Below are 25,894 nucleotides of genomic sequence, written 5' to 3' on the forward strand. Positions count from 1 at the left end.
AATAATTTTAACATTACACCATCACGGATGGTGTAATGGTTAGCATTACTGCCTCACAGCGCTGAGGTTATGGGTTTGATTCCCACCATGGCGTAACTGTGCGGAGTTTGTATATTCTCCCCGTGCTTGCGTAGGTTTCCTCCGGGTACTCCAGTTTCCTTCCACAATCCAAAAATATACTGGTAGGTCAATTGGCTTCCAACAAAATTAACCCTAGAATGTCTGTGTGTGCGTGTACATGTGGTAGGGAATATAGATTGTAAGCTCCACTGGGGCAGGGACTGATGTGAATGTTCAACTATACTCTGTAAAGCGCTGCGGAATATGTATGCGCTATATAAGAAACTGTTAATAAATAAATAAATAAATAAATAAATGGTACTTGTGTATTATCTGGGCGCCCGATTTTTTCATTGCATGCCACTACTTAAGGCATGCGATGCGATGCAATGCAATGCAATTTTTCAATGTAAAAACCCAATTTTTAATTGTATAGTCAGCCATGGGTGATTTCATACCCCCAGTATCCAACTACGCATGGAGTTGATTTTATATAGTGTGGCGAGCGCAGCGAGCCACCAAGCCTGAAGCGTGGCGAGCGGATTACTTTACACGTATTCTGCGTCCCCTCGCGGGGCTCGCCACGCTTCTGGCTCACCACACTATATAAAATCAACTCCATGCGTAGTTGGATAGTGGGGGTATGAAATCACCCATGGGTGACTATACAATTAAAAATCAGGTCTTTACAATGAAAAATCGCATTGAATGAATTGTATGCCACTATATTGCATGCATTGCAATGCGATGCGATGCGATGCAATGTGATGCAATACAATGACAAAATCGGGCGCCCAGATATTACACAAGTACCAAATAAATCCCTGAAGGATAAACTAGTAAGAAGCAGCTTAGAAGATAAGAAAAGATCAAGTAGCAGCAGTTTTACAATTTGCAAAACTTATATAAATGATTTTATTACATCTGACTGCATGTGGAATGGAAATAAGATCTGACAGCTTGTCCCGCCGCCTGACTTCCGGCTGTGCCAACTTCCGGTGATGACAGCTTTTGGGATGATGACTAACGGCGGAAGCAGACGGTGAGCCCATGAATTTCCGGTCCACGCCATTTTGGCGCCTTTTTCGCCATCCACTGTGGGTGGAGTGATCCAATGCATTATGGGTATAAATAAGAGACCAGGTTACAGGGCAATATTACTTCTGATGAAGAACCCTTGTGGTTCGAAATGCGTTAATACACTGTTATTTATTCTCCTGGACTGGCTGTTGACCTGCTGCAGATGGACTTACCTTAAGTTCCTGGTAAGTACCTTGTTTTGCCAGGTGGTCATTCGATTCTTAGCCGGGATCCTGGACATTCTTCAGTACCACTTTAGTGGTAGATATGCTTTGTTTCTTTTATCATTGTGAGTGCATTTGTTAATAAATTAATTTTGTGCACCAGTGCGTTTCCCTTTTCGGTACCCCTTTATTGGAGCCTAATTGTTTTATTTATTAGGCATATGCTGCTAGCGCATAACGGTGCAGTGTTGTTTATATTACAGATCTTACTGGAGCTTGAGTTGTGTTTCCTCCATGTAGATTCTTTAGATTCTTATATAGTACTGTGTAAGCTGGGTCAGAAGTGACAAGATGGCTGCAGCATACTGGGTCCTAGTGCCTGGCATGTATGCTTCGATTTCTAACAAATAAGCCACAAACTAGGAATTTGGTGACCCTGGAGAAGGCAGTAATTTGACCCCCCCCCCCCCCCCGCCCCGAAGGCATTTGCACATCGGGTCTGCACATGCGTAATTTTACTCATACGCAACATCGGTACCCGGAACGAATTCGCTAAAGAGCGAGCCAACCTGAATCAGGCGCTTCATAACAGTCAGCACTCTGTGGGGTAAATTTGCTAAAGCTTCTAAAAATGAAAAAAGGGGAAGTTGCCCATAGCAACCAATCCAATTATATCTATTATTTTGTAGGATGCCATAGAGAAACGACAGACAGAATTTTATTGGTTGCTACGGGCAACATCACCTCTTTTAATATTTAGAAGCTTTTTGGATGTCGATATTCTCTTGTCGACATTACATACCTCCAATCTGTCCCTATTTCCCCGGGACACGAGTTTTGGTGACTGTCCCGCATCCTGCCCTCGGCTGGCAGTGTCGTCCTGCGGTGAGGGGGGGTAGTTGGGTCTATTCACAGGAGACAGAGGGACAGGGGGCATGGCCAGGAGCGCTCAGAGCACTGGCCATGCCGACCAGCAGCGAAATGGGGCATAGCTTTGAATCCGCATTAATTTCTGCAAAGCAACGCCCCCTTTATACAAAAAGACTTTACACTTTGAGACCTACAATATACATTTAAAGTGATTTTTGTTTATTGTAAATGAAATAAAATCTGGTTTCTGCCATATTCATTGCTAAAGAGGTAGATGATCAGACATATAAAGAACCAGGAGGGATGTCACACCGGCTGGAACTCCCACTGTTGCCACCTGCCCACTTGTGGGAATCCTGCTGCCAGAGTAGCCGCCTGACTACTCTTATTGTCTGGTGCCACGTGGCAATAGAGTGTGGCTCCCGCGGAATACACCATAGTAGAAAGCCTGGCTATCATGGTGCGACACACTCCTCGATTCCTGTATTGTTGGTCTGTGTACCCCATACGCATTTCTGAAGACTGCTCACTCATTACCCAGGCAACAGGCGGCCCCACGCCTCCTTTTCTGGCACACACGGTGGGGAAACTCTGGATGCATCGTTCCACATATCGCTCACTTCGGTCACTGCCACCTAATGCCCAGACTGCATTAACAAGGCGGGCTTCATCAGGGCGGAGCGTAGAGAACTGCAGCTCACTGTGGAAACAACAGAGGGAAAATAAATTAATACTGAGCAGGGATAGGATAATTTGGGAGATGCGCTATGATTGTGACTGGCCAACGCAGGCAGCCGGACCCGGGCCAACGCAGGCAGCCGGACCCGGGCCAACGCAGGCAGCCGGACCCGGGCCAACGCAGGCAGCCGGACCCGGGCCAACGCAGGCAGCCGGACCCGGGCCAACGCAGGCAGCCGGACCGGGTCCAACACAGGCAGATGGCTAGACTGACAGGGAGTCAGGGAGATTGCTAGTAAATCAAGGAGTCTCCTTGATTATCAGGGAAAGTTGGTAAGTATGATTATAATTAAGAGCCTGATTCAGTACCATTCGCTGCTTAGTGAGTGGCTTAGCGCCGCCCAGCCGAACACCGCCTCTCTCATCACCAAAACCCCTCGGTATCATGCGAGGGGATGTACGCGAACACATCCCCTCGCATGCGTTGCCAACCATTGAATGATTTCTCTCCCCTTAACAAACTGACTTTTATTTCCGTCGAAGACCGCCGAAGAGGTGGCGGGCGCTGATGTCATGTGACATCAGCTGCCCTCCCCTGGCAGGCATCGACCTGCCTCCGTTCCCCTGCACCAGTCCCCTGTCCACCCCTGCCTGTGTGAATGCCTCAGCAAGTGTGATACTTGCCTGAAGGTGTTCACTTCACACAGGGGGTCTGCACATGGTACACGTCTGAGATTATGTTAATCATGGAAAGGAGAATTTGTTTATAGGTTTTTGTGACATCATTATCCAACTTGCCCCTTGTATGATCTAGTATAGCATTGTCTGGTTTACTGTACCTTACTGGGCAGTTCTTCAGTTCCGCTTCCTCTGTCCCATCCCTCATGTAGAGCAGGTTACTTGTTGTGTGCATTTTGCTTCCATGTGTGGAACTGACCTCTTCAAGCACCTCCCCCAACTGTGGCTGGCACCCTATGATAGGTACATTAATAAATATGTAAATAAATTATTAATGGGAATGTACACAATTATTTACATCAATAAATACAGTATTTCCTAAGCATTACAACTGCCATAATAGTCAGTGTGGACAAGTGTGTGGCATGGGTGATCGCAAAACGTTCAGGAACAAAAACAAAACAGCCCGATACCCGTCTGCAAGACTTTGAATGAGTACATAAGGAGGTGGTCCTTCTAGTCATCTAACCGCCTGCCTCTATTGGTCGAGGAATATTAGTGCTCTCTACCATGCAACTATGTAATATTTCATTACCAAAATCAGACTCTTACAGACAGTCAGTCCTTCAATTGGTTACTGGTCATCTACGATATTCAATATAAAATACTTTTACTTACACACCATAGACCAAACTACACTAATGTACAGCTCTTCTCTTATTTCACACTAGGCGGGATGCGCTAAAGCAAAAACGCAGTAAAAACCCGTTATCGGGGATTTTAATGCATTTTTGTATGCACTAAAGCCCCTCCACTGGGGAAGCGGCCTATGGACCTCTCTCACTCTATCTCTCCCTGATGCTGTCACTTGATCTCCCAGATGCTGTCGCTCCCTGACACTCTCACTCCTTGATTATGATGCTCTCTCCCACTCTCTCTCCCTCCCTTTCTCCCTGACTCTCACTCTTTACTATTTTGCTAGAATTTTATGTCTTGTTCCAGGTCTTGTTTCCAAGTAAATCATTAATATGCATCTCCCTCTGTGCCCTACTCACCTTGTATCTGTAACTCCTGCTTCCAGTTTACAGCCTGGGGATCTTGTAGCATCTGGTGCAGGCTCTGTGCATCTTTACTGAAGATAAAGTATGTATTGGTGTAAGCATCTAAAGGATCTGTCATTTCCTAGGATAGGTTAGATAGATAGGGTTTAGAAATGGACACTAAAGCCCCCCAAAATGATTGAAATATAAACAATGCATCCATTATCCAGTGTGTTAAAGTAGCCTTGTAGTAGAATCATGAATCACGTACACGGATTACAAACTCCTTCACCACTGTTTTATTTATTTTTGATAACTACAAATCAGCGACTTTAATATAGTATACGGTTCTAAGCCCTGACACTCACTGACTACTTCCTAGTCATCGGCCACTATTTGGGATCGATATATTGACAAATGGCTTGCAGATTGACAGGCCAACCCTCCCAACACACTGGCAACAATAACATTGACCACACAGAAGAATCAAAACCGAAAATTTACCCAGGTACACCCCCCCCCCTCCCCTCAACCACACCGGCCTCACTGTGCAACTATATCACATTACCCACTGCCACCTGGGCCAGGATACATGGGTCACAGTGGAAGCCACACTGTGCTCACTAAGGGATAGCACCCATGTGAACCTGCTCTGCTCAAATGGATAAGAAAGAGTTGTACGCTTGAATTAAAGAGGTTCCATAGCCTGCGGCTTGCGGACATTGGGGAGTTCATGGAAAGTCTGCCCAATGTTGCTGAAGTAAGCTAGCATTTAAAATGTCGTACTGTAATAGAACTTTATAAACCAACCATGGTGCCTAAGTAGTTTAATCTTTCTTTAGTTTGCCACAGTCATTGTTACTCCCCCTTTCTTCTCTGTTGTTCCCAAGAGGAGTCCTTAAACAGTCTCTGGTGGTAACAATTTTGTAAATTAACCCCTGTAATCATGTACTGTGCTTCCTCTTTCTTGGATCAGTCTCTTGGCAAAAAAACAGCATCAGTAAATATTACAGGATGGTAGGGATCAGGGCTGGATTAAGCCTTTGGGGGGGCAAGGGTGACTTTAGACAGGGGGCCCTCTTCCTTTTTGTCATTTCTGTCCGCAAACTGCATAGGAGAATATTACACTCTCAAAACACAAAGTAAAGGCAGTATACAATTGGTCAATGGGTAAATGGGTAAATGGGTAACAGCAGGGTGGGGGGTGGTGTATTATATATATATATATATATATACACACACACACACACACACACACACACACACTACATGAAAAGCCTGTTTTTGTCCCTCTGTACCTTACTCTGTAGGAGACTTCACAGGCTCAGCGCTGTCTCTGATTAAAAACCCCTCCATGACGATGCTGCTGCTGCTGCTGTCCTCCAGAGACCTGAGAAGCAAGTGATAAGCTCCACCAATCACAGCTCAGCACAAGCCTATCAGCCTCTGACCTCTTGTGCAAAGCCGCATGGGACTTAGTAAACTCCCAGTAATGCACTGTGCAGTTAGTGTGCCTTGAATCCCGATGCTCAGCACCATAAATCATTGGCACATTGGCAGATAGGTGAAGCTGCAGCACTAAACCACTGCCATGCACAAAATCTTTAGCTAAATAAAAAAAAAAAAAAAAAACATGGGGTACTGAGCCCCTAAGCCCCCACTTAATCTGGCCCTGGGAGGGATGGCTTTTGACCATAAATGATCATCGATGGTAGAGGTACAATGTTTCTTCACCATTGATGTCAAATACTAGGCAAAGTTTTCTTCTAGTTGCATGCAGTGTAGTTCTGCCCCTATTCCTGATTGACCTGCTGCGTTCCTGTGTCCCACAAGCGCATCAGTGGTTCGAACCACTGATCATTTTCATCAATGGTTTTATGCCATCAATGTAAAGTACCAGTAACACTGTTGATGAAGGCAAATCGATGGTCAACTATTTTATGGCCTTCCCCACAAGATGACACTGGATAAAAAAAACATTCATACAAACCTCTTACTTTGTTTTTTCCACTCACCTCCAGTTGGGGGCGACATATGACAGAAGAGAACTCTGGCCACTGGTCCACCAGAACCTGTAGCCTGAAAGGATTATTGTGGATGACATGATGCAAAGCCCCACACACCTGCATGATGGACATGGTGAGAAAGCTATCAGAAAGGAAACATTTGTGCTACTTTATTATATATAGTACCAGAATTGTATTTGTAATGGATGTAGCGCTTTCAGTGCACCCAGATCCATGGGTCAAAGGAATTCCTGGACTGCACAGCCTGTAAACAGAATATACTTTCCTTGTGCTGAGAAGCAGGTCCCTCTTCCTCCATGGGGCCATCTTCCCAGTGACATCTTTGAGAAGATGACACCATGCAGTGAAAGCAAAGACTGATACTGTACAACGTGCCATCTTTCCAAATTGAATAAAACAAACTCAAGAGTTTAAAGATAGATATGAGGTAAAGTGTTTCCTGTTTACAACTTGGTGCATGTCCAATTAAACCGCTGCTTGTAAACCCATTACACATTATGGGCGGGATGTATTAATATACCCCCCATGATTCCTGTAATGTGGTGCGCGGGGGCAGAGGCGTAACTAGTACCATGTGGGCCCCATAGCAAAGTTCTGAAAGGGCCCCCCCCCCCCCCATTGTCACTTCATTGCAAGAATGAAGGAAGGGTAGGAGCTGAGAAAATGTCAGAAAGGGAGGGAGAGAGAAAGTGGGGAGCAAAAGATAGCTAGAGGGTGTCAAGGAGAGAATGAGAGAAAGACAGGTAGAGAGTGCAGGTGTGTGAGAGGGTGCCAGGGAGAGAGAAAAAATATGTGAGAGAGAGGAAGAGAAACAGAGTTAGAGGTAGAGTGAGAAAAGTGTCAGTGAAAAAAGGGAGGGAGAGACCGTGTCAGGGATAGAGTGCAAGGAAAATAATGAGTGTGTAAGGGAGAGGGAGAGTGTCAAACAGAGAGACAGTGAGGAAGCGAGTGAGGGACAATATAAGAGAAAGAGAGAGGGGGTTCAGAAATATTGTGTCATTGGAGAGTGTGTGTGCCAGTAAGAGAGAGAGAGAGTCATGGACAAGTTGAGGGAGAGGAGTAGGCAGGGGACACTACCTGACTACAGTAAAGGATTGGGGGGGAGAATAGAAGGAGCACTATATGGGTACGTAGACAGGCAGACAGACCATATGGGGGCATTGATGGGCAGTCGGACAGATGGGTGGAATATAAACAAACGAACAGAGGCATAAATGGAAGAACCCACTGTCACACACAACAATTCAATAACCATTGTGTGAATGCACCCACTGTCTCATACGCAGCCACTGTCACACATACTGTAACTCTCACACACGCAGCAGCATGCACTTACTGTTACATATGCAGCCACTGTCACACATGTAGCATGCACCCACTGTTTACATACGCAACCAGTGTCACACATGCAGCAGGCACCCACTGTTACATACACACTCACAGCCACTGTCACACAAACAATGCCCACAGTGCTCACCAGCCTAGACGCAGGTGTCTCCCGTGGAGGTCCGTGTGTGTCCTCCAGGAAGCAGTGCAGATCTCTAGGTCCCAGCGCTGCTGTGCTTGATTATGCCATACCGCACCACTTGAAGCACAACTTCCACCCGACCCGCTGCCCATCTCCCACAAGCGTAGAAGTTGTAGCGACGAGTCCTGAAGTGCCATGGGTCCCTTTGCCCGGTGTCCCCACAGGCGCCGGAAGTAGAAGCCCGAGGTCACGCTGCAGGTCCCTCTGCCCGGCATCTCCTACAATCACAGGATCATAGTAGCGCGGGGTCACGCCGCGGGTCCCTCTGCCCGGCATCTCCTACAATCACAGGATGTAGTAGCACGGGGTCACGCCGCGGGTCCCTCTGCCCGGCGTCTCCTACAATCACAGGATGTAGTAGCGCGGGGTCACGCCGCGGGTCCCTCTGCCCGGCGTCTCCTACAATCACAGGATGTAGTAGCGCGGGGTCACGCCGCGGGTCCCTTTGCCCGGCGTCTCCTACAATCACAGGATGTAGTAGCGCGGGGTCACGCCGCGGGTCCCTCTGCCCGGCGTCTCCTACAATCAAAGGAAGTAGGAACTAAGGAAGTACTGTAGTAGCGCGGGGTCACGCCGCGAATCCCTCTGCCCTGGGTTGGTCTTCCACAAGTGCAAAAAGTAGCGACGCAACACTACACTATTTTTTATTAACAAAAGAAGACAAACTTCAAAAGGGTGCAGGGGATAATTTGCTGCGATCCTCGGGCCCCCCAAGCGACCGGGCCCCATAGCAACTGCATCCCCTGCACCCACTATAGTTACGCCACTGCGCGGGGGGTCTCCGTCACCTCCCTGCCGCCGCCTGCTCCCCACATGCCGGGACAGCTCAGCGTGGCTATCCCCGGAGCCTCCTGCTCCCCCCTGCAGCCAGAAGGAAGGGTTTACCTTCCGGGGGTCCAGAATGACCTGCAGCAAGGTAAGCCGGAGGGAAATGGGAGGGGGGGGGGGGCTGGTGGTGAAAGGTAGCGGGTTTGCGGCGGGCGGTGAAAAGAAGCCCACGGAGAACAAACTGTTCGATGGTCAGCGACCTTTGAAAGATGTGGGAGGTTCCCACTGGCATGCGTACGGATGTTTATGTAAACATCTATACGCATGCCATTTGAACGTACGCGGCGTGCAAATAGTGGGCCGGCGTACCATCATTCGCAGGGCGGGTTCTGGTTGACTTTTACCCTTCAGGTAATCTCAACCCTTTTATAGCAGGCATGTCCAAACTGAGGCCCTCCAGCTGTTGTGAAACTACACATCCCAGCATGAAATGGTCAAGAGAATGGCAACTACAGTTTAATGCCAAAAAATGCAAAATCATGCACTTGGGTCTCAATATAGTATAAATGGCACTATAATGGAAACTACTGAGGAAGAGAGGGATCTAGGTGTCACTATTTCAGGGGACTTAAAAGCAGGTAGGCAATGTAACAAAGCAATGAAGAAGGCAAGTCAGATGCTTGGTTGCATAGGGAGAGGTATCAGCAGTAGAAAGAAGTAATAATGCCACTGTATAGGTCATTGGTACGACCTCACCTAGAGTATTGTGTTCAGTTCTGGAGGCCATATCTCCAGAAGGATATAAATGCATTAGAGACTGTACAAAGAAGAGCGACTAAAATGGTGCATGGCCTACATCACAAAACGTACCAGGAAAGACTAAAAGATCTTAATATGTATACTTTAGAGCAGAGAAGGGAAAGGGGGGACATGATAGAAACTTTCAAATATATCAAGAGCTTTAACAAGGTACAGGTGGGAGACATTCTTCACAGGAAGAGGAGCAACAGAACACGAGGACATGCACTGACACTAGAGGGAGGAAGATTCAGGGGAAATGTGAGGAAATTTTTTTTCACAGAAAGAGTAGTAGATAAGTGGCATAGCCTCCCAACAGAGGTGGTAGACGCAAATACAGTAGTACAATTTAAACATGCTTGGGATAAGCATATTGATATCCTTACAAAAAAATAAGGATCAAATATGGTTTGAGGTAACATGTTTAAAAAAAGGGGCAGACTAGATGGGCCAAGTGGTTCTTATCTGCTGTCAAATTCTATGTTTCTATGCCTTGCCATAGTTTTAGCATACCCCAATAGCAAAACTGTGGCAAGGTATGATGGGACTTGTAGTTACACAACAGCTGAAGGGCCATAGTTTGGACGTGCCTTGTGTACAGAAACCCAGCATTACAATACAAGTAAGTCAGCTGTAGGAATCTACAATATTATTGTAAGTTACCTTCAGTGACTCTGGAAAGCTGCTGACCAGGAGTCTCCTCAGTGTGGCCAGCTTGGAGGAACAGGTCAGGTAGAGCATTCTAGAAACACAATACAGAATGTTACATTGGAAGATCAACAACAAGATGTAATTTTAAGATCAATCATTAGTAACAGTAGAAAAAAGTGTGTATAATCTTTGGCTATATATATATATATATATATATATATATATATATATATATATATATATATATATATATATATATATATATATATATATATATATATATATATATATCAATCAAAAGAATGACCCCAAGTGCGCCCTCGTGGTGTGAGCAGCTACTCTAAAACCCCCCCTGTTAGTGGGAGGCAGTATTAGAAATAGAGAAAGCAAGAATTAGAGAGCGCTTGAGCCACCAGCTCAGACTTCCACCAATAGCAGTTAAATGTAATGCAATACAAATAGTAATTGTAAAACCAGTGTGTTTTTTATTAAAAAAAAAATTATTTTCTCAAGTATCACATCTGGAGATGGTATTTCTTTTGGAAACGAATAGTCAACAACCCCTGGGTTGTTGACTATTCGTTTCCAAAAGAAATACCATCTCCAGATGTGATACTTGAGAAAATAATTTTTTTTTTAATAAAAAACACACTGGTTTTACAATTACTATTTGTATTGCATTACATTTAACTGCTATTGGTGGAAGTCTGAGCTGGTGGCTCAAGCGCTCTCTAATTCTTGCTATATATATATATATATATATGCCGACACTAAGGGCTTACTTGAGCTGCAATCACAACAGCTTGCTCCGTTGCCGTAGGTAGGGTGGCTGCATTGGACACACAGCCAGCAATGTAGGTAGTGGGGATACAAAGGAACTCGGAGACTGAGCAAGGTGGAAAATATGGACCAAGTTTTAATCCATACTATGAAGGCCTGTCTACGTTTTGGGGGTAAAGCCCCGTCGTCAGGACAAATAGGCCCCGAAACGTAGATAGGCCTTCATAGTATGGATTAAAACTTGGTCCATATTTTTCACCTTGCTCAGTCTCCGAGTGCCTTTGTGTATCCCCACTATATATATATATATATATATATATATATATATATATATATATATATATATATATATATATATATATACAGTGGTCGAAGTGGGGCGGTATACGGGGGTATGGCATACCCCCACTTTAATCTGAAGATAAAAAAAAAAAGGTTTTTTTTCCCCTCAGAATGCTCTCTGATCACTCAGCAGCACATATTGTGCTTTTGTAATACCCCTGTACAACGGGGCAGTCTGGCAGGGGACGTTGATGGACAGGGGGGTGTCCGAAGGTGCGCACTATATTCACTCTTTACTTTTCCATACCCCCACTTCAAAATTTCCATACCCCCACTTCAAAATTTCCACTTCGACCACTGTATATATATATATATATATATATATATATATATATATATATATATATATATATATATATATATATATATATATATATATATATATATATATATATATATATATATATATATATATATATATAAAAATATACATATATTTTTATACATACACATACACACACATAGAGGGGCGTCAACAACAGTGTAGACCCCTGGGCATAGCAATGTATTGGCGCCCCTACCGATCCTCCAGCGGTAGGGGAAGCTTTGATGTCCCGCGGGTGGTAGGGGGTATTATATCAAGCGCTCAGCATGTAGGGCCTGGATCAGTAATTTCCACTAATTACCCCTTTACTGCACAGATGGTGGGAGATTGGGTGGGAGAAGGGGGCATTGGGCTAAATGAAGGGGCCCTGATACATAACTTCCAGGGTTGTACAGGATGTTTAATATGCAGAGGAGGGGTGTATAGTGGAGTGGGCTTATTATTTATAATTTTCTGGTAGGAGGACAGCTTGCTTGACTGCAGATATCTCCAGTTCCCGGAAATAGAACTAGAGAATCCCGCCTACCAAATGGTATTGGGGACTAGGGGATCAGATTTCAGGAGACAGAGCAATCTACCAACGAGTATATAAAACTACATACCAGGTATGTGGAGCTGGAGCAGTAACCAGCTGCTGGAAAGCTGATATCTCTGGTTCTGGGAACAGTAGAGACAAGCTACTAGTGTCTATCAAAGGGGGAGTGTCCCAGCTTTTGGAATATACCCTCAGAAAAACTCTAATGCCCCTTTCAGACCGCACTTTGTAAACGGTATATTGCCGTTTTTTTACCGTTTTAAAACGGTAATCTGTGCGGTCTGAAAGGTGCAGGACCACTTTACCGGTTAGAAAATACAGTTTTTTCTAACCGGTTAAAATGCAGGGTCCTACCCGTTTCAGAACCGGTATTTTAGGCTCAAAATCGGGTCTGAAACGGTATTAAGGACCCAGCCAATGAGCTGGGTCCTAAATTCAGCGCAGTGAATATTTAATGAGCGCTCATTAAATATTCACAGCACTGGAGCCGCCCCGCGCGCGTGTCGACACCCCCCCCCCCCCCGTGTCGACCTACTATAAGAAAAGGGACTTTTGGAAAATGGCTGCCCCCATACGAAAGACAGTTTTTTTAAACAGGTTCCTATGGGGCAGCCATTTTCTGAAAGACAATTTTTTTCATAAGTGCTTCCGACCATACTGAACTGCAGTGCCGGGATCCACAACGGAGGTACCGGCTGCACGGGGGGTAGGTCGACACGGGGGGGGGGGTGTCGACACGCGCGCGGGGGGAGGGGGGAGCTGCACGGAGGGGAGGGCTGAAGGCTGCACTGGTTTTGACCCTGTATTTGGAAAGTTTCCAAAAACGGGTCTGCCAGTGTCAAAAAATCGGCACTTAAACAGTAATATACCGTTTAAGAGCTGCGGTGTGAAAGGGATTTTATCTGGCAGACCCGTTTTTGGAAACGTTTTCAAATACAGGGTCAAAGCCAGTTATGCGGTCTGAAAGCAGCATTAGTCAGACAGAACCTGAAATATCTGACTGGGAAGAGCAATTAACAGGCTTGGATGGGACCACTGTTTTGAAGTCAGATATCTCTGGTTCCCAAGGGCCGATTTTTTAAATTCTTGTACCCAGGGAAAGAGGGGACCCTCAGCTTTCAGCGTAGGGCCCTTAAACTCCTGGGGGACATCCGACAGGACACTGCACACAGAATGGCATGCAGGACACCAGGCAGGACACTGCATACACATACCTCCCAACTTGTGTCGCGAGCGCCCGAAAAGGGGGCGGGGCGTATGCAAATGAGGGCGCGGCTTATGCTAATTAGCCGCGACCTCATTTTCATACGAGAATAGACGCTGTGCGCATGCGCACAGCGTCTATTCTACTAGATTGGGGGGTCTCCCAACTGCCACCCCCCGCAGCGGGACAATGCCTGCCGCGGGTGGGACGTCGGGACAGGACCCGAAAATCGGGACTGTCCCGACGGAATCGTGACAGTTGGGAGGTATGCATACAGAATGACATGCAGGACATCAGACAGGAAACTGCACACAGAATGACATGCAGGACATCAGACAGGAAACTGCACACAGAATGACATGCAGGACATCAGACAGGAAACTGCACACAGAATGACATGCAGGACATCAGACAGTACAAAGCTCTTTCATGTTACCTCTGTCATATGCAGCCCCGCACCAGGTCACTGTAATGGTGATATAGATTACTTACCACCAGTGGTAACATGCTGTATAGGCATCTCTTGTAGTAAAACATTCAGGGAATGCTTGTAAAATATTAAACCACTTTTAGGTTTCCGGATAGCAAACACACGATTAATGCAAAGCTCTGTTTCATCTTTAGTGTAATCTAAGTAAAGCAAAGGGGAGATCAGAGCTGGTGTGTGTTCTGTAGTTATAGTTTAGCACAGGCATGTCCAACGTTGGCCCTCCAGATGTTGTGAAACTACACATCCCAGCATGCTTTGCCACAGTTTTGCTATTAGAGAATGCTAAAACTATTGCAAAGCATGCTGGGATGTGTAGTTTCACAACATCTGTAGGGCCAACGTTGGACATGCCTGGTTTAGCATCTATCGGAATACTGAGAATTTGTTGTACCTGTACTGGTCATGTGCCCCAGATGCATCGGGGACATCAGTGCTCTTGGACGGGTACCAGCTAGATCCCCTTTGCTGGGAGGACCTTTTCCATTATGCACTGGTTTCACGCCTACTTGGAGGGGAATATAAACCTGTGGTGAGCAAAGCAGGCCCTCAAGGGAACAATGCAGCTGAAACAAAAGAAAATAAATATGCTATAAGGGCATCTAACAACTTCCACCCTCACATGATATCACACCCTAGTCCTTTCTGCGAAGGGAAAATATTCACAACCCTCAGATTCTGCCCTGTAACATTACTTGCAGCACCTGGCTTCTATCACTGTGTAGGAGACAGCACTGAAGCTGAAACAGCCATCGGGGAGGGAGCCCGAATCTCTCAGACAAATCAAGTGACAAAACTGGAGGTTCAGAGTGCAAAGCCATGCCTTTCCTGCAAAGCCAAACCCCTTATACTAAGCCACATGTGAAGGGACTTTATTCTTATTGCATATTTGCTTGTGCCTGATACAGATTTATACACAAAACACATAATTGACCTCTAGTGTCTCAAAGGGAGCACAGTGCTGCAGTGCTACCCAGAAGTGCCAGGAACGCTTAGTGCTGGTGCAGCTTTCGGCAAAGCTGCATCTTCTACCATGTTTTGCTCTGGCAATGAGCGTAAACCCCTGGCAACAAGCGTTGAACACTGGCAATGAGCATTAACCCTGGCAATGAGCATTGATCATTGGAAGTAAGCATTGACCCCTGACAATGAGCACTGCAACCCTGGCAATGTGCATCGACTCCTGGCATAGGGCATTGTACCCCTGGCAACGAGCAGGTAATTTAAAATTGATTAGAAGCCTTACTGTGGGACACAGTGTGCGGAATATCGAGTCAGGAGCATTGCAGTGTGTGGCATATTGTGTCAGGGGCGTTACAGTGTGTGGCATAATTTGTAATAAGCATTACAGTGTGTGGTGTAATGTGTAATAAGTAGTACGGTGTGTGGCAGAAAGTATAAGGGGCATTTTGTTAGGCAGATTTTTATTTTTTTGTAGCTCTTCAGGAGGTTTAGTTTGTCTCAAGTTGCTCATGTCCAATTATGGTTGGAGACCACTGGTGTAACTAGTACACACAGGCTATGATATGTATGTTTCACGGCGCCACTAGATAGGATACGATTTAGTATGCGATTTGACATAAGATATCGCATAAGATATAGTATAAGATTTACTATCCATTTCATTACCCCACTATCCACTAGGGCAGGGGTGGCCAACCGGTCAGAGGCAAAGAGCCGAAAAATATCGGTGGTCAAGCCAAAGAGCCAACATCATGCGTGCGCCGAAGGCGCGCGCGCCAAAAAGGGGTGTGATCGGGAGAGTGGCCCAGGACGTGGTCATATGACACAAGGGGAGTGGCCACATGACAAAACTTTATGCCCCTAGTGCCAGATATGCCCCCCACAGTGCCAAACATCATATGCCCCCACAATGCCAAACATCATATGCCCCCCAGTGCCAATCATATGCCCCCCAGAATGCCAAACATCATATGCCCCCCACAGCCAATCATATGCCCCCCAGAATGCCAAACATCATATGCCCCCCACAGTGCCAAACATCATATGCCCCCACAATAACAAACATCATATGCCCCCCACAATGCCAAACATCATATGCCCCCACAATGCCAAACATCATATGCCCCCCACAGTGCCAAACATCATATGCCCCCCACAGTGCCAAACATCATATGCCCCCCACAGTGCCAAACATTATATGCCCCCCACAGTGCCAAACATTATATGCCCCCCACAGTGCCAAACATTATATGCCCCCCACAGTGCCAAACATTATATGCCCCCCACAGTGCCAAACATTATATGCCCCCCACAGTGCCAAACATTATATGCCCCCCACAGTGCTAAACATTATATGCCCCCCACAGTGCCAAACATTATATGCCCCCCACAATGCCAAACATTATATGCCCCCACAGTGCCAAACATTATATGCCCCCCACAGTGCCAAACATCATATGCCCCCCACAGTGCCAAACATCATATGCCCCCACAGTTAGGAAGCTGGGCCCTCCAGCACAGGTGTTGCCCACAGTGCAACAACTATGCTGGAGGGCCCAGCTTCCTAACTAAAAGCCCCACCTAGAGGGCCAGGAGGGGCCGAAAAATATCGGTGGTCAAGCCAAAGAGCCAACATCATGCGTGCGCCGAAGGCGCGCGCGCCAAAAAGGGGTGTGATCGGGAGAGTGGCCCAGGACGTGGTCATATGACACAAGGGGAGTGGCCACATGACAAAACTTTATGCCCCTAGTGCCAGATATGCCCCCCACAGTGCCAAACATCATATGCCCCCACAATGCCAAACATCATATGCCCCCCAGTGCCAATCATATGCCCCCCAGAATGCCAAACATCATATGCCCCCCACAGCCAATCATATGCCCCCCAGAATGCCAAACATCATATGCCCCCCACAGTGCCAAACATCATATGCCCCCACAATAACAAACATCATATGCCCCCCACAATGCCAAACATCATATGCCCCCACAATGCCAAACATCATATGCCCCCCACAGTGCCAAACATCATATGCCCCCCACAGTGCCAAACATCATATGCCCCCCACAGTGCCAAACATCATATGCCCCCCACAGTGCCAAACATTATATGCCCCCCACAGTGCCAAACATTATATGCCCCCCACAGTGCCAAACATTATATGCCCCCCACAGTGCCAAACATTATATGCCCCCCACAGTGCCAAACATTATATGCCCCCCACAGTGCCAAACATTATATGCCCCCCACAGTGCTAAACATTATATGCCCCCCACAGTGCCAAACATTATATGCCCCCCACAATGCCAAACATTATATGCCCCCACAGTGCCAAACATTATATGCCCCCCACAGTGCCAAACATCATATGCCCCCCACAGTGCCAAACATCATATGCCCCCACAGTTAGGAAGCTGGGCCCTCCAGCACAGGTGTTGCCCACAGTGCAACAACTATGCTGGAGGGCCCAGCTTCCTAACTAAAAGCCCCACCTAGAGGGCCAGGAGGGCCCAACAAACAAATGAGCCACGGGCCAAGAAGGCCCGACTAATGCGCCCACAGGCCGGAAGGGCCTGAATGTGCCCACGGGCCTAGTGCCTGACACCCGGTGGTCTAGGGTGGATGGGGGGTAGGAGACCAAAGGCCCCTACCTGGTGTTGGGAGAGGCCGCTGGGGGGAGCTTCGTTAGCTCTTTTGCTTCCCACCCCCGCTGGCCTCTCCGGGAGCCATCTTCTTTGTTCTTCCAGAAGGCGCCGGAGATCTTCTGTCTTGATCCCGGCGTCTTCTGGCCTCTTCAGCGGCGCCGGAACTGTTCTCCCCGCCGCCGTCTTCTGCGCCGTCCTCCGGCGGCATCTCGCCTCTTCAGGAGCGCTCCTGCGCTCCGCCGGCATGGAGACATCTCGCCCTCCCGCTGGCGTCTGATGTCAGACGCCGGGGGCGGGGTGGAAACGGTGCGGCGAGCGCTGATTGCCTCGCCGCGGCCGTTTCCTATTGGCTGCCGATGCGGCGTTTTGAATTGGCAGCCGAATTGGCGCCAAATTCAAAACTCCGATGGGAGCCACAAATTTCAGCGTGGCGAGCCGCGGGTTGGCCACCGCTGCACTAGGGCGTGGAGTTGATTTTATATAGCGTGGCGAGCGCAGCGAGCCACCGAGCCCGAAGCATGGCGAGGGGACACGGATGTTGTTTCAAAGCTAGTCACCAATATCGCATGCCATTTGCATGCAATTCCATAAAATACATTCCGTGTGCGCTTGCCACGCTTCGGGCTCGGTGGCTCGCTGCGCTCGCCACGCTATATAAAATCAACTCCACGCCCTAGTGGATAGTGGGGTAATGAAATGGATAGTAAATCTTATACTATATCTTATGCGATATCTTATGTCAAATCGCATACTAAATCGTATCCTATCTATCCTATCTAGTGTGCGCCGTGAAACTACACAAGTACCTTTTTTTCCTTTACATGAATTAAATCTAGAAAAACCAGTAAAAGTGCCAAAGTGGAATTATACATAAGAAGAATCAGGTCCACAGGATCAGTGAAGTCTATTCTTCAATGTCACTGAAGATAGACCAAGAGGGTGTAGATAGTCAGATGTGCGATGTCAGAGACACAAAATAACGACTGGTCACGCCTACATTTTTTTTCAAACACACCCAGAAAACAGAATGATTCCATCCACAAACGACGGCTTCCTGTCAGTCAAACTTCAGCTCCATTACTTTTACAATCCAATCCATTTTTAGTCACTTATTGCCCTCACGCATGGCCAGTTGTCCGATAATCACTCGATTTGCAGATTCTCTAATTAGGGCCTCAGTGTATTATTCCTGCCAGTCATGCACCTGTGCCCTGTTGGGTCCCATTGGTACCTGTTAGTCTGTGTCCAGTCTCCAGCCAAGTATCTGTATATACGGGATACAGTCATTGGGTCACCAGCAAGTTGTTATACAGTCATTAGGTCGACACCATTAAAAAAAAACAGTAAAAAAAATCCATGTCAACCTTTTCACTGTCGACCTAATGACCCTGACGACCTTATGACCCTGCCAGTTCAAGTTCTGGTTCAGTGCAGCCTGTGGATCCTGTACCAATCTACTAAGCCAAGGGATATCTGATATCAACCGCATTCCTGCATACATACATCCTGAGCAGCTGGTGCTGCTCTTCGATCCTGATTCAGATCTGTTCGTTCCGTTGTGTTCACTCGCAGCCTAGTGAACAGGTCAGCACCGCCCACCAAAAGACGACCTTTTGATATTCGACCTAGACACTGTTGACCTGATGACCCATACCCCAGTTAACCATCACCTGACTGAGTTGAGATCAGCAGCATCAGTTACCACCTAACACCCATGATATTCAAATATGGGTCTTCCACCCAAAGTGGGTGTCATTTGCTCGATCTCCCAGCTGACCTGATGATCGCACTCAAGAAAACCAACTTCCAGGTAAAGAATTGTAAAGGTGCTTCCTGTAAGGGCTTAAAAGGAGTTGGTACCTGTTGACCAAGTCCTCTTTTGACAATTTTTTTCCAAAGTACAATGAGAATGGATATTTGTATCTTTATTGTTGAGACAGCAAGCCCTTTTATAAAACCATCATGGAAGAACAAAATCTGAGAAGTATTTGCTTTCATAGGGTAAATTTACTAAGACCAAATGGGTACGAAGGACCCAGGAATCACTTGGCGGCTGCACTTATCAACGCGATTTCAGGACGAGGCGCCGAAAGATTCTTTGTGTGCTGAATTATACGGTGACCCAGCAGTTTGGCCAGGGGTTTGGAGGATGGAAAATGTGAAAAAGAGAGTGGATATGTGTGGACTGTACAGTGGGGGTGCGATTGGATAGGAATGGTATATGAACGTTAAGCGGCTGGTTCTGGAATTTCATAAGCTTGTCTGAAGAAGTGAATTTTCAGGGAACGCTTGTAGGTTTGGAGACTGGAGGGAGTGTGCAGGGCCGTTTCTAGAGGCAGACAAGCCGTGCAGCAGCCCGGGGCGCCGCACGGCTTGTCCGCCTCTGATAAACTGCTTGGGCGCACGGCAGCTCCCACAGCGCCGCCGCCTCCCGTCCTCCGCCTCTCCGCTCTCCCCGTCCGCCGCCGCCTCCCCCTCTCCCCGTCCGCGGCGCCACAGCTGATTCATTTCCCAGGGGAGGGGAGGGGAGCGCATTGCGCGTCTGCTGGAAGGATATGCATATGCTGGAAGGATCACCCACAGCCTAGTTCCAGATTAGATGCCCCCATTTCCCGCGAGCATGTATTCCCCCTTGGCATGTTATCCCACATGGCAAAAAGCATCATTGGTGTACAGGGAGTAGGCAAAATAGAAAAAAAGAGAAAAGATTGTCTTCTTTTTTTGGCGCACAGAAGAAAAGATAGAGTATTTTAATTGTTTGTTATAATGTTATTTAAAATTTAACTTTTAATTTTTCTGTTTTAAAACTGCTTTTTCTGTGAAATATTAGTGCAGTAAACAAAATTAATAAAATCGGTGTCAGTGTGTCTTTCTTTGATCCTTTAATTTAATTCTTATTCAGAGACGTGTGTTGAGATTATTTCTAGATATCCAAATACTTTATTTTATCATGTGTATGATACAATGTTTCCTTAATGGGTTATAGTTGTATCAAGGTTCCTCTCATTTATTCTTCCTCTATGAGTATATTTTTGTATTAATCTCAGAGGGGTGGAGGGATAGAAAATATAGATAGACAGGTTTTTATATGTTTTAGCTGTCTTATCTTATTTTACACATGTGATAATGTATAAGGTTGGTTTTCTTTAATAACACATATGACTCTGATTTTTGTTTTTATTGTTAATTTTCAGGTTGGGATTTGTGACCTTTTACAGCATCTATATTGCACCGTCCATAAATTTATATGGCGTGAATACACTGTTATTGTTAGTTGAATAATCTTCTGCTAATCCCTTAGTATACTGTATACCTTTATTGGTTATATTTTGGGATTGCGGTATTATTCAATATTTATGAGTGCAGTTTTATTGTTAGCAAATCGATTGATTTCTGCACATCGCTGGATAGATAGCTGTGTTTTATAATATGTCAGCAGCAAGTTCAAATGAATACAGTTTTCATTTAGTAAATGAGAGCGTTGTGTAGTTTAATTTACACAGAACGCTGGGTAACAACTGCCTTTATTGATTTATAGCGTTCCAGTAGCAGATTCACATGAATGCACTTTTGCTTCAATTAGAGGGCAGCGTTATATGATTTTATTTAAGTAATGTCTGCGCTGTTGATTTATAGTGTGCTGGCAATGAATGCAATTGACTGCAGTATTTACATAATTAGTAACAGCGTTGTGTAGTTTAATTGACAAACGCCGTTTGATAATAGCTGCGCTGTTAATTTATCGTATGCTAGTAGCAGATTAGAGTAGATACAGTTTTCCTTAAATTAGTGTTGGCAATGTATAGTTTAATTTATACACGCCCTGCTGGTAGCAGTTGTGCTATTAATTCACAGTGGGCTGACAGCCGGTTCAAGTAAATGCGGTTTTCTTAATTAATGATAGTGTTTGTGTAGTTCAATCAATACACGTTAGTGGATAACGGCTGCGTTATTAATTTGCAGCAGGCTGACAGCAGATTTATATAAATGCAGTTTTTCCTCAATAAGTAACAGCGTTGTGTAGTTTAATTTACACACGCCGCTGGGTAATTACTGCACTACGACTATCGCATTTATGGTATGCTAGTAACAGATTCAAATGAATGCAGCTTTCCTTAGTTAATAACGGCGTTGCATAGTTTAATTTATGCAGGTCGCTGGTAACAATTGCGCTGTTAATTGGTAGCGTACTGGTAGCAGCAAATTCAAATGAAGGCAGCTTTTTCTCAGTTAATAACGGCGCTGCATAGTTTAATTTATGCACGTCGCCGGTAACAATTGCGCTGATGATTTATAGTATATTGGTAGCAAATACAAATGAGTAAGGTTTTTCCTCAGTTGATGACAGTATTATACACTCCACTGGTGATGGCTACGCTATTAATTTACAGCGGGCTGATAGCGAGTTCAAAAAAGATACTGTTTTCCTCTTAATTAGTGACAGCGTTATGTAATTTAATTTATGTGCGCCGCTGGGTAGTAACTGCGTTATTGTTACATAATATGAGTTCAAATGGATGCTTGTACAGGGAGTAGAGCAGGGGTGAGAGTACACAGCCCTGGGGGGGGCTCCCGTGCTGATGGACCGCACTTGGGAGGTGAATTTCCCCGCTTTCACAACAGCCAGAAAGTCCACAATCCAAGAACACGTAGCTTCAGGGACTCCTAGGCAGAGTAGTTTGCACTGGGTCCCGCTCATTGGATATGCACGGAATGGGACCAGCTCAGTGCTCACTGCTGCCTCGGTAGCCTGTCAGCTCAGCCAGCGGCGCCCGTAGTCCATCACCTCGCCTCTTCTAGCTACGCCACTGGATATTAGTGATGCCCTACTGTGTTTTTGCTTTAGTTTTGAACATCTACTGGGGGCAGAAAGCTTAAGAAAGGGAACCTAAACTTGAAATATTTCATAATGCTAGAAAAAGAGGTAGAGTTTTTTAAACCAACAAATCAGTGCCACCCCCCAGAGCCCTTAGCCCTAAAAACAAAACAAAAACAAATCTCTGATGAGTGTCCATGTTAGCGATTTGTGCCTTAAGGCCCCCCATACACAACTCCGAGGGGAGAAGTCACATTCCATCCCCGTTGAGCCGCCCAGGACCTTTCCAGGTGGCATAGATCACATGCAGTCCTTCTGCACAGGGCTGCCATGAGAAATTGTGGGGCCCAGGACTGACAAAATAGGAAGCCCCCCCCCCCATATATAGTATAAAAATATGTTAGTCAGATATTTTGGCCCACCAATATATATTTTTTATATGCCCACTGCCCAGCTACTGTATGTAAATATTTGTATATGCCCACTGCCCAGCAATGTGTATATTTTTATATGCCCACTCCCCACCAAAATATATATATTTATATGCCCACTGCCACCATGTATATTTATTTAAACACCACTGCCCACCAATGTGTATTAATATTAGGCGGTAACATATACATTGCTGGCCTGTGCCAGTAATCTATAAGTTACCACCTATTATTAATTAACATTGGTGGGCAGTGGTGTTTAAATATACATTGGTGGGCAGTGGGCATATAAAAATATACACATTGGTGGGCAGTGGGTGCATACATATATAAACATTGGTGGGGACTTATAATGATTTAAAGATTTAGTACGGTACCTTTTCTCAAATATATCAGGGCGGGCCGGGGCGGATGGCAGCTCCTCTCCAGGCTCATGACTGCTGCCGTGCTGCGCTGTCTGTCAAGCGTGGCGTGACATCATCACGTCACGCTGCGCAGTGGGGGTGTCCTGGCAGCCGGCTTCTTCCTGCTGCGCAGTGACACAAATATGCTGTTGCATGAACGTGGGGCCGGGTGGGCTCACTGCCGGGCCCGGCTGCTGGATGGGAGACGAACGAGTGGGCGTGGGGCGGCTCGGCGGGTCAGGTGGCGGTGTATAAGGTAAGTGAAGGGCCAGGGGTGCTGGGGATAGAGCTGCCCGGGCCCTGCCCTCTGTCAGAGCTGTAGGGCCCGGGACTCAAGCACCCCCAGACCCCCCCTGTCGGTGGCCCTGCTTCTGCATGGGATGTATCGCGTGCGATCCCATTCCCTGCCACCAGAGGGTGTCCAACTTAAAGGTCGGACATGCAACATGTCTGACCTCTGACTCCGGTCCAACGCACATGGGACACTGCATTAGATTGGATGTCATACACATGCAGTTTGGGACGATTTTACAGCGCGATCAAGCAGAATCGTGTGAAATCAGGCCCAAATCGCATAGTGTATGGGGGCCTTTACATTTCTAACACTGCACTCATAGACAAGCCTTCTTCTATTTCTAAACCCTCTGCCAATGAGGCGATGAGCAGTACAAGTATAGAAGGAGATGATGGTACAATAGAAAATGAGGATACTAGTGTGTGCAACAGATCCAATGATTCATACCCAATTAGGGGGATATCTGTGCAGATATTGGCGATTAGGATATTAAAGCCACCAGTGGCAGCATTTCTCGCCCGTGATAAAAAGAAAACCATTGTGATTTTGGATAAGACCAAAAAGGCCACCTCTTAGGTGTGCGAATAACTTTACTCACATCATTAGTAAAGCCATTGGCTCATAGGCTGGAGCAGGCATGTCCAAACTATGGCCCTCCAGCTGTTGAGAAACTACAAGTCCCATCATGCCTTGCCATAGTTTTAGTATTCCCTAATAGCAAAACTGTGGCAAGGCATGATGGGATTTGTAGTTTCACAACATCTGGAGGGCCATAGTTTGGACATGCCTGGGCTAGAGGCTCAAAGCCATTTGTTAGATTTAGGGACACTGACCATCCAAGCATCTGCCCCATATTACGTCATTTGCTGCAAGTTCAAGTTATTTATTTTAGCTACCAGAAATTTGGACCAGCCCATGTAATTTACACTGCCAAAACCCTAATCGTAAACCTCCTCATTAATAATGGGTGTAGCAGTGACCAAACAGAGGGCAAATAGCAGAAATTAATGTTTTTTTTTTTTAAGCTTATGCAATTCATAATAAATTGGGTTCATTTCGATCTACGAACAGGAGTCTTTCCAGCTTTGTAAGAACACTACTCAAACGACTGATGATACATGATTACCTCAGGATAACAAATAACTATCTACCTGGAAAGTAACAGAGATGGGCGACTAAGCTAGTAAAATGTCTCGAATCACTAGAATACAAGGATAGGATAACCAGGCTGAATATGTTTTCACTGGAAAGACGGCGGTTGAGATATGATTAGTATGTTCAAATACAGGATTGGGAATCATATGGAACTGGGAGATGATGTGGAGGGAGGGAGCTGTAAAGACAGAGATTGGAGGTAGGAGCAGATAGGGACTGGGGGTGGGGTGGACCGTTTGTGGGCTAAAAACTGTCACAGCTCAAAGTGAACCAGATTTTCGGGAGCCTCCCGGCAATTCCGGGAGAGTAGGCAAGCCTGCTTTACCCGGGCCCCCCTGTCTTAAGTGCCCTGTAAGGTCAACAAACGCATTAGGTCGACAGTCAAAAGGTGATCATGAGTTTTTCACGTTTATTTTGAGCCAACATGTGCCGATAGGTGGTATATCATGTACTATCATCCACTACAGCATGGTGGGAGAATAAAATAGTGTGCAGACACTTTGACGTGTCCATGTTGACTATGTCCACATTCGGGGGGGGGGGGACATGAAAAACTCATGTCGACCTATCTCAGGTGTCGACCTAAGCCCTGTTGACCATCAATGGTCGACCCAATACATGTCAACTGAAATTGGGTTGACCCAATGAACCATACTTTCCTGCAGTTCCTCTGAATGAAGGAATGCACATTCTGTGGACACATATAAACAAAAAGCAATAAAACACTTACCTAAACAGAAAAGCACACCAGAAGGAGGACTCCTATTCACATCATCAGAATGGGCTGATGACATCATCAGATGGTGCCTAAAGAAGAGACACACCCCTATGACACAATCACACCCTGCTGCCCACTATGCCTAGGAAACCAGAACACATAAAACTAGACACCAAACCACCAAACGCACACCCTCCAACATGACCCATTCCATTAGGTACAAGATGCTCTGTTTCTGGACTTCTTCCTTAATTGATAATCGCAGTCACCTGTGTTGAACTAGTTCAGTGACGATAACGGAGTTCCAGCAAAGGTGAAGGCAATCCTAAATTAAGGAAGAAGTCCAGAAGCAGAGCATTTTGTACCTAATGGAATGGGTCATGTTGGAGGGTATGCAAACAGAATAGTACAGAAGAGTACACAAAGTCGCCACAAATACACTTCTAGGGATG

At 46.1% G+C, this 25,894-nt stretch overlaps 2 protein-coding genes across 3 annotated transcripts in view; one reads left to right on the forward strand and one right to left on the reverse strand.

The window, feature by feature from the left end:
- The window catches only part of LOC146007545 (uncharacterized), a 125,112-nt gene that overhangs the window by 28,011 nt on the left and 71,207 nt on the right, over positions 1–25,894 (reverse strand). Inside the window, exons 6-9 of the mRNA XM_083145980.1 lie at positions 10,355–10,433; positions 6,586–6,693; positions 4,586–4,712; positions 3,692–3,824 (exon numbers count right to left, since the gene is read on the reverse strand). Of these exons, the coding sequence (XP_083002106.1) occupies positions 3,692–3,824; positions 4,586–4,712; positions 6,586–6,693; positions 10,355–10,433 (447 nt within the window). The remainder of the gene's footprint in view (positions 1–3,691; positions 3,825–4,585; positions 4,713–6,585; positions 6,694–10,354; positions 10,434–25,894) is intronic.
- The window catches only part of LOC146007547 (glycine N-acyltransferase-like), a 53,025-nt gene continuing 33,705 nt past the window's right edge, over positions 6,575–25,894 (forward strand). The window contains exon 1 of one of the 2 annotated variants that reach the window (XM_083145993.1): positions 6,575–6,709. The gene's annotated coding sequence lies outside the window, so the exon portion shown is untranslated. The remainder of the gene's footprint in view (positions 6,710–25,894) is intronic. The other variant, XM_083145995.1, reaches the window with a different exon arrangement.

Source organism: Crinia signifera, chromosome 6 (assembly GCF_055691185.1).
Source record: "Crinia signifera chromosome 6, ASM5569118v1, whole genome shotgun sequence".
In the NCBI taxonomy this organism is placed as follows: domain Eukaryota; kingdom Metazoa; phylum Chordata; class Amphibia; order Anura; family Myobatrachidae; genus Crinia; species Crinia signifera.